This window comes from Lepeophtheirus salmonis, chromosome 2 (genome assembly GCF_016086655.4).
Source record: "Lepeophtheirus salmonis chromosome 2, UVic_Lsal_1.4, whole genome shotgun sequence".
NCBI lineage: Eukaryota > Metazoa > Arthropoda > Copepoda > Siphonostomatoida > Caligidae > Lepeophtheirus > Lepeophtheirus salmonis.
In genome coordinates this window covers 511,919-521,655 of record NC_052132.2, presented here as the reverse complement: position 1 = coordinate 521,655, position 9,737 = coordinate 511,919, and the positions used below count along the sequence as shown (strand labels likewise).

General features: G+C 31.7%; 1 protein-coding gene across 1 annotated transcript; it reads left to right on the top strand.

Moving 5' to 3' along the window:
• The first annotated feature begins 6,504 nt into the window (after positions 1 to 6,504).
• LOC121132264 (transforming acidic coiled-coil-containing protein 3) lies at positions 6,505 to 8,912 on the top strand. Its single transcript, XM_040727630.2, has one exon. It carries the CDS (start codon positions 6,844 to 6,846, stop codon positions 7,912 to 7,914), a length of 1,071 nt encoding a protein of 356 aa, XP_040583564.1. The 5' UTR covers positions 6,505 to 6,843; the 3' UTR covers positions 7,915 to 8,912.
• The last annotated feature ends 825 nt before the right edge of the window (positions 8,913 to 9,737 follow it).

Here is a 9,737-nt window from a genome sequence, read left to right as displayed (position 1 = left end):
TGACTGTTGAATAACGCCCTTGAACTTTGCAACGAAAGAAACATACTTATCTTCTAAATTTTTCCAAACTCTGATGGGATGCCGTGCCCTTTAAATTGAATCTGATATTAGTCATGAGTCAAGCCTCCCATAAACTACACACTCTATTTTGAAGAGATACAGAAAATACTATGTGAATGGAATCAAAAAGATGCACTCACCATTGAAAATTGCTAGCAAGTTCTTGAAGATCCAGACCATAGAAGCCATTACTTCTCTTTCACCAAAGCTAATCTGTCATTTTTACGAGAAACTATTACAAATCTTGAAACAGAAGGAATACTCATTTATCATTCTGAAGCCGAAAAAAAGATTAAATAATTTTTGGAAAAAAGGGTAAATACTTCAGAAATCCGGATCTTCCATTTATGCAAAAGATTGGACGTTATAATCACTAGCTGTAATGATGAGATACCTCCGTCTAACAAGGTTCCTGAAGATCTCATCAGCATCTAATTCGTTCTAACTACTAATATGGACGTGTAAAGATCTTAGGTATGTTGAAAAACACCAATAATGAACGAATCCATAACCACACGAAAGAAAGTATTTCTAAAATTTGATATGTCAATATAATATAGCAAAATTTATCAATAAATTATTTTAAATATAAAAAAACACTTATTATTGTAAATTATTGTTATAAAAGTATATTTTTCTTTAAATTCAAGTGGCTTAATTTTGATATTTTCAGTGCTCATTGTTCAAAATTTTATCCCTTTTTTTTGCTCATTTTGGCCATAAAATTGCTGAAAAATCCTAAATCCATTAATAAATAATCAGTCAACTAACAACTGCCAATTAATCGGTAATCGACCAAATCACTTTTCCTATTTATTAATATCTTTTTTGGCTTAGTAAACAATTTGTATAGGTCAAAAAAAAATGAATATATTTCGTTTACATACAATATACGAGTACATATTTGGATAAAGGGATTGCAAACATTCAAGGAAGTAAGTATTAAATAAATGCATTTAAAAATATTATATATCATTGTTAATCTTTTAGTTTTATTTAAATGTGAATCTGAGAAATAATTTCATGATAAATTATGTTTTGATAACTTTTTATTTTTTGATTTACAGGATTTAAAATGAGTAATTCTAGATTTATTATGCTTTTATGAAGTTATGAGTGATTAGTTACATGAATAAAAACATTAAGAGAGTGGGAATAGGTATAAGAGTAAAATTTCATGATTTAGGAGTCAGTGATATCTTGATGTAACCAAAGGCGTAAAGGAATTGCATTTTTTGGGGGTGAGTATTCAAATTTTGCCGAATATTTTCATAAATCATTTTTGTTATTTCTTGATAACCTTTTTTAGAAAAGATTCCTTAATGACGGGACTAATGTTGGATAAACAGTCCTAGGACTGTTTTTCCAACCAGTCTTCCCATCCCCACCCTCTTTTTCAGTCTTTTTTTAAAATTATTGTTCCAATTTTTTTTGCCATACGTCAATCATTCCAACTGGTATTTATCTCTTAAGTAATCCGAAACTGTCATTGTCGTATTATTTCCCGACAATTTTTAAAATGAATTATGAAATATATGTATGTATATCTCATGATATTAAAATCCTACATAGTATTTTATTCGATACTGTATTTTAAAAGTACCTAGTAATTTTTTATTAAAAGCGTAGCCTTACATTTGTATTTGTGGTTGATAGCCAAAATGTATTCATAGAAATAATAAAATGGCCAATATATATATGAATACGACGAGGGATCAACAAGAAGTTGTATTCATACCCTTATGGAAACGGAGCATAAGAATTGCAAAACTTATTACTTCATTTATTTATCAAAAAAGAATTAATTATAAAATAGCCATTATGTATCAAGTTACAAGAGAGAATCTATAGCTGACAACAAAATACATTGGATATTTTTGTGCTAGCAAGGTAACGCGTTGTCGAGTATTATACGTTCTAGCTATGCATCTCCAATGGCGTAGCTAGTAAACTACGTCATTTCACCTGTTGCACTTATTATAATATACCGTTAAGACTGATCCTAGGAATGAAACATTTTATTAGGACGGAACTGATAGGACTGTAGTCTTTTTAGCTTTTTAGACCTATCCAATTGACCCTTCTATTTAATTTATATAAAAGATATTTTCTTAATGGCCTTTTATTTTAAAGTTTCTTCATTATGGCCATTTTTTTTTTTTTTTGACATTTTTTTAAAAATAAACGTAATATTGTCTGAAAATACAATACTACTTACACAAATATACCAAACTGCTTTCCCAAACTTAAAATGTATATTTATAGCTCCCCCACAATTACTTCCCCCTCCCCCACCTCTCCCGCCCCCTTGTATATCCGATCTATGTAACAGTCCAAAGATATACTTTAATTATTTTTATTAAATAATACATGTAAAACGAAATTTGAAGTCAGTTATTAAATAATTAGTCATATATTATGAAGAAAATTAGAAATTTATTTATTTTTCTAATCATTAAACACATTATTCAAAATGAATGACTTATACTAATCAAATAAATATAATTAATATCTTTATATTTGACAAATTTGTAATAGTTCTTTAGAATTTCATATATATATAAAAATTAGTGGCGCCAGAAGGTATTGCTAGCGGAGGGGCCAGATTATACACTTTTTTTTATAATGTGTGGTAATCAGACGGTAGAAGTAGCACAAGGGTGCGTGTCGTTTCATTTAAGAGGCGAAATTCTGTAAAAAAAAGTTTGAAATACAGTCAATCACTATCCTACGTTAGCCGTCGAAAATAAATATTGCTAAAAAATGTTTTCAAAAAATAATTTATATATTTGAGCTAATAGAGCGGGTGGTCCATTGAAATCTAAACAATTAGTTACAAAACAAACCTTAGCTCTCTAGCTTACGTACATGTCGAGAAATAACACTTGAACATGATTGACTAATTTCCATTCGGTCACTACTAGCAGATGACCGTCTCCAGACCAATGTCTACGCCATCAGCAAGTCCCAAAAGTTGGAGACGTAGAAGGACTCTGTCAAAAAGGCAAAACTGCATCCGGTGAAATTAAAGAAAGCAGCCCAGCCCAATCCCTTCAAGTCCATGAGGGTCCATACAAGAGATCTTGGGATTCCACACCAGACAGTCCAGAGAACTATCAAAAAGGTGGTAGAAGGAGCCTTGAGAGGTTGGAAAGGAAACTCTTGAATCCACCAATGAAAGCAACCATATCCTACGTTGCAAGACTCTTTTGAATAAGTTTTGAACTAATCTTTTGAGTTCTTTTGAACTCTTTTGACACTTTTAGCCCCCTACAGCTCTAATACAAATCCCCTCGACTACACCTTTTGGGTGCAAGTTGAAGTGAAGGCCTGGAGTTTCCGTCATCAAAACACCGAGGTCCTCAAAGCCACTGTCAGCCAGCACTGGGACACCATGACAGAGGACTACATCTGCAGTGGGTCTCAGACCTTCTGCCCGCCAGGAAGCCATCATTACCGCTAAGGGTGCCAAACGATTTTTTCAAATCATTTTCACAATCTGAAAATTGAAAAATTCTTTGAGCACCAATACACGGCCCGGACCCCATCATTGCCGCTAAGGGAGGCTGCATTAATTATTAAGAGAGCTCAGACAAATCTATTCATAGTATTAATTTTGTAATTAATAAATTATATCTTGTTGAAGTTTAAATTAAAAGTCTTAAGATATTAATGTAACACTTGGTCATTTAGCTCTTGAGAGTTTATTGGTGGGATTTATGAAAATCAGTTAATCGCTTTAATTGATAATTTACAAAGAACGAATTTTTCAAATCATTTTCATAATCTGAAATTTGAAAAATTCTTTGAACACCAATAGCTCCAGGGATAGATAAAGAGCTAAAATTAGTAACATCGATCTAGTCTTATACAAGAATTCTAAATTGATGCTGTTTGCTCAAATCAAGTAATTGAAACCGGATTTATACTGGAAAAACCAACATCTCTATCACCTTTCCGGAATCACCAATTACTTATTATCTCATCCACTACTTTAAATAAGAAATGTTAGTAGTCAATTTGTGTACTTTTGGTATACTTATTCTTCCAAAACCTTTAAAAAAATGTCCCTGTGAATAGTTATTGATTTTTCTCCAAAAAAATTAATATTTCAAATTTAATTTCTTTGAGAACATTGGTGGATTTTTGAATTTGTTTTCCAAAAATTTAATTTTTGAGAAAAACTAGAGATTTCTGAAAAAAATTTCCTAAAAGTTTAATTTTTTGTGAATAGGTGTTAATTTTTGTAATTTTTTTCCAAAAAAATTAATATTTGAAATTTAATTTTTTTACTTTTTTTCAAAAAAAAAATATAAAACTAATCCCCATTCAAAAAAATGTAATCCTGCGGATGCCCCTGAGCTGATGTTTAATTTATTTATTCATCATCTTGTTAAATTTAAGTTGATCACTTTTGCATGAATCGACTTTGATTCTCAAAAGGAAAGTTTGTACATTTGTTTTTGTTTTTTTCTCGTGCGGAAACAATGACTGTTTATTCATAGTCTGCGCATGATATTCAAGTTCCGTACATATAATTTATAACAATACCAGGGATTTTATCTTTTACGATCATTTTTATTCTTTACTTTGTTAATTAACAAAGAAATATTTATATAAATACCTTTGTATACAAGATTTATGAAATATTGTTTATATGGTTTTATATGACCACATTAGTATTTGTAGTATTTTTCCCGGTTTCAAATGAGAGTAATTGATACAAACTCAAAAATAATTTTATACATATTTCATATGCTAAATCAACTCAACAGCGTTGGAGCTGAATAACCTTGTCATAAAGATAAGTGATAAAAATATCTGATAAATACTTGAAGATATAGTTTCATCATAATCATGGATTTCGTGTCAAATATAAATTATTTCTTTTCTTTTCATGATAAAATTATTATAATACTCATTAAGTTGTTAAGATTGACTAAATTTATCCTTTTTTCCTCTTTAAATAAGAAAAGAAGGTTTATATGTTTACACATTAGGTTTTCGTTGTAGACCTTTATATGGATTTATGTTTAACTATTAGGCTAAGTAAAAAGTTCTGAGCGTTTTTTGCTAGATGTCTTTCGTGAGCTATATCTAACGATTAATACATTGTATAAAAAAACCTTAGTCTATGCTTAAGGCCTAAGCATGCACTTAAATAAAAATTCATTTATAGTTTTGTATTTGTTTCGTTTTCTATGAAAATTAACTAGTCAAGTTAAAGTTAATTTCGAGTTTATTTTTGTCTAACTAGTTAGTATTAAGTTAATAAACTTAAGACTAATTTAAGTTAAATTAACTCATACAACCTTGATTAAGTTAAAATTACATTTGGGTATTAAAAAAACTATTTCAGTTATTGCTATTAAGTTGAGAGATTTATCAGGCTTTAGAATAAAAATTATTCTGTGGGTGTCTCTGTCTGAAATTTTCTCAACTTCCAATTGAACGATCAAGAAAAAAAAACAAATACAAGTTACTACTAAAATGGAAGTCAAAAACAGATAAAATCTTAGATTTTTGAGTTTCTATCTAATTGTAAGTGACCGACAGTTATGCCGGTGTAGTTTCTCACTGGGAAGTTCTGCCCTGGAAAGTTTCGCTCCTGGGCGTAACATCCTACAACCTTTACAACTATATTTAAAATTATAAAAATATTGGAAATAATATAAAAACTACATTTTCTACGATACTGAGAAAATATCCTTTTTATCGATTTGATCTAGAATGCCCGTGTTGAAAAGCTTATTAGTAAAACAAATAGTGTCGACACAGTGCTTAACTAAATCATAGGAGAACTAACGGTTACTTAAAGATAGTTTTTTTAGTATTTCAAATTAGAATAACAAAATAAATTTAACTTTAATTAATTAACTTAATCAAGTTAAGTTAAAATTCAGATAATGCAGTTTAAAAAATTAACAAGTAAGGTTATAAATTAATTTTAATAAATTCAAAATTAACTAGTTAAGCTGAAGTTTAAGTAACACTGCTTGAATAATTAACCAGTTGAGTTAAAAGTTAAATAAACTTATCAACTTATCTAAGTTAAGTTGGATTAACTTACCCAACTCTGGCTGTAATAGGGCATGAGAGTGGCCCCGTATTGCGACAAAATAATACAACCCACTGAATGATAATGATTGATGATCATTATCAAATAGAGGAGACAGCAGGGCCCTCAAGCAAGCAATACACATATTAGCCCAGGCTACAGAAAGTCAGACCACATTGCGGATAATATATGTTCTTTAGTTTCCCCCATAAAATAATGCATTTTAAAACGAAGAAATTGCAACTTGTACAAACATTTGCAACTTGTATACAACAAATACAATCATATGTAACTAAGTAAGTAATGAAAAGCCACAATAAGCGTTAAGTACATATTCATTAAATAATACTTTTGTCGTTAAAATATTGTTTTTTAAAGAATAGTGTGTAAAAAGTAAGGCTTGCATATTGAAGGGAGTGTGGAGGGATTTCTTTTGGTAGGCCTGGATTTGAGGGAGGTAAAGTAGAGAGAGAAGGGGAAGGAAAGAAAGAGAGTGATTGAAGAGGAGGGAGAGCGCGCGAGAGGGAGAAGAAAGAGCGAGAAGCGTAGAAGAGTGCTGCTGCTGCGACTGGTCGTAGTCTAGTTGAAAAGAAGAAGGGAGGGAGAAAAGGAAGAATAACTCTAGTCCATAATGAAAGAAGTGAACTGAGGAAGGGAGGAAAAAGTGATACTACGAAAGGAAACTTGAATATAAGAGAAAGAATTAATATTAGTTTAAGAGTAAAATGGATGAGGTAGATCCTCCCGTGAACAACCGAGTGAAAAAGACGACGAAGATAACACTAAGTAGTGCAACGACAACGGGGATGATGAATGAGTCTGACTCCGGCTACTCCGTGACTTCCGAGAGTCCGCCCGAGAACACGGAGGCGGGGCCTGATATTGCAGAGAATGAGGAGTTCCTTTGTGCCTCTGAGGCATTTAAGGACCCCAACGCCTTTGACTTCCTTTCCAACCGGGGAGTCCCCAGTAATCCCTCTTCCCTCCTTGTGAATCGGGAATCCCTCTATGTGAAATTCGACCCTCTCGTCGCGGGTCGTCCCTCAGTGATCGCGGCGAACAAAGACTTGATTGCTATGAACAGTCCCTCTCCTCCTCGCAACAACATCCAAGTGAGAGAAGACTCCTCAGCACAAGAAGAGACTCTATCTCAAGAACAAATCCAGGGCTTTCAAGAATCTCTCGCCAAAAAAGAACTGAAACTCAAGGAATGCCAAACGAATAAACAGAAGAAGCTTGAGGAGATCGAGAACATCAAGGTGGAGATGGAGAAGAGAAAGGACTCTGAGGAGCAAATGAAGAAAGTGCTGGAGGAGTATGAAAAAACCATCGGGGAACTCATTGCAGAGAAAGAAAAGGAGAAGCGGAAGTTCGAAGAGGAAGTCGCAAATCTCATTCGTGAACGGGATCAAGCCGCAGAGGATTTGCGAAACGTGGAAACGGCCTTTGCGGATGTGCATCGAAAATATGAGCGTTCAAAGCAAGTTGTAGAGGGTTTCAAGCAGAACGAAGATGCTTTGAAACGCTACATTGAGGACTATAAAATTAAGTTAAAAAAGCAAGAACAAAAATATGATTTGCTCAAAGCTCATGCCGAAGAAACGTTGGAAAAAGCCAATTTAGAAATTGAAAACATTACCAAGGCTCAAAATTCAGAAATAGCGCGAATAAGTGCACTCCTCAGAAAAACTGAAATGAAAACCTCGAGTTTAGAGAAAATAGTGGATCAAAAGGTGAAAGAAAATGAGGAATTGGCCAATATCTGTGATGAACTTATTTCCAAAGTCTCTCGATAATTTTTTCCAGTTAATATGAATTTCCTATATTTCCTGCGCGGATTGGTCTTTTTTTAGAAAAAAGACGTGTATTCGGTCAATCAAACATTTTTTGCAATGAGAACATACTGCAAAATTATTTTATGATTATCTCTCCGTTTGCATACCTATATATGTTTACTCACGTTGATTTAATACAGTTTTGCTATTTTTAACACTTTCTAACACACGCCTTCTACATCATCTGATTTAATAAGTGATTCCATCGGCAATAACAACATCAGTTCTGGTTGACTTCTTGTGTATGTAGTTCAAGGATGTTGAGTGTTGTTATATGTGCACACGGAAAGTATTATGTATAGCGGTACGGTTCATAAGTTAGTACTTAAATCAATCAAGAATTCGCGCAAATTTGTTTTAATTAATAGATTCGAATGTAACTTAACGGATCTGTTAAAGAAAGTTAATCCTATTTAATCCGCAAGAATCTTAATTATATCATCACGGAATTTATAAATTATTAGAAAATTCTTTCAGTAAATTGTAATTTAAGTGCCTCATTACAGAATAATAATATTATAATAGACCTTTCTTTGTATATTGAAAGCCTAAACTAAATATTTTATTTTAAGTTCGCATCATACAGCAAGCCTTGTTATTTCCTCATCTATTATTGAACGCGGGAGTTCTATTTTCTGTTATTTTGGAAATAAACTAATATTAATATCATCATCAGTTAGAGTCCTAGATTTTGACAATGAATCATAATCCTATGTCCATAACTCAATCTAATCCTTGTATATCTTGTATTTTTTTTCTCATGTGTTATATACCCGCAAAGACGCCATCTCGACTGAAAAAGATTCACCTATATCTAAGAATTGTTTCTATATTTTTAAATTATTATTATTATTATTGTCTAATTATGAATAATGATACTATTATTGTTACTTTTCTATCATCATTTTTTTTTTCATTACTACTTCAGAATAAAGAAGGAGATTAATAAATGAAGCTAACATCTGTTGAATTAAATCATCATCATCTAGATGCCCCCGCATCCTATCTAGGTACTGCCTGGTAGTATGTAACTAAGTGCCTCTTACTTAGTTCGTTATATCAGTATTGAATCCATACAAAATAATTGTATAACAGAAGAAAAAGAATTACTTCTTTAAATAATATTTCAGGATTATTATTTTTGGCCTTGAGCAGCGAGTACGTCCACCACTTTTTGCTATTGTCATTTTTTGATGCGTCTTACTGTAACGACTCACTGCTTTATTGTAGGGGGATTGTGAGGCCCGTCCATTTCGAGGAATGTGCGTGGGTGAATTCAACAACATTTAAAAAAAAAAACACTTTAAATATTTAACTACGATTTACTTTAAACGGGTGATGTTTTTTTTAAGATAACATATGGATAATAATGTACTAATTAGGGATTGTCTCTCATGATCTTATTGTTTTATACTATCAGGAAATCCCGTTATATATATATTAATTATTTAACATTATATAAATATGCGCTATTGTCAATTGCACATACAGATGTGTACACATTTTCATAGCCAATTTTACTTACATATGTCTTAGCTTATAACCAATTTAACCCACATTTGTGGAATCAGAATGTGTTGTTTTTTGTTCTGAGACTGAGATGCTTTGTATTCGACCTTTTCAAGTTTAAATAAGATGTGTGATACACCTAATATATTCTTATATTTATTTGGAAAAACTTGACAACCGATTCATTATATTGTTGTTTTCGTAAGAGTGGTATTTTATTCGCAGTTACTAAGATATATTATGTATTTGTCTATATAGTTTATTTATGTTAAGAT

Bases quoted from the DNA above. Each gene is read 5' to 3' on its own strand.
- LOC121132264 (XM_040727630.2), top strand. From the start codon at position 6,844: ATGGATGAGGTAGATCCTCCCGTGAACAACCGAGTGAAAAAGACGACG.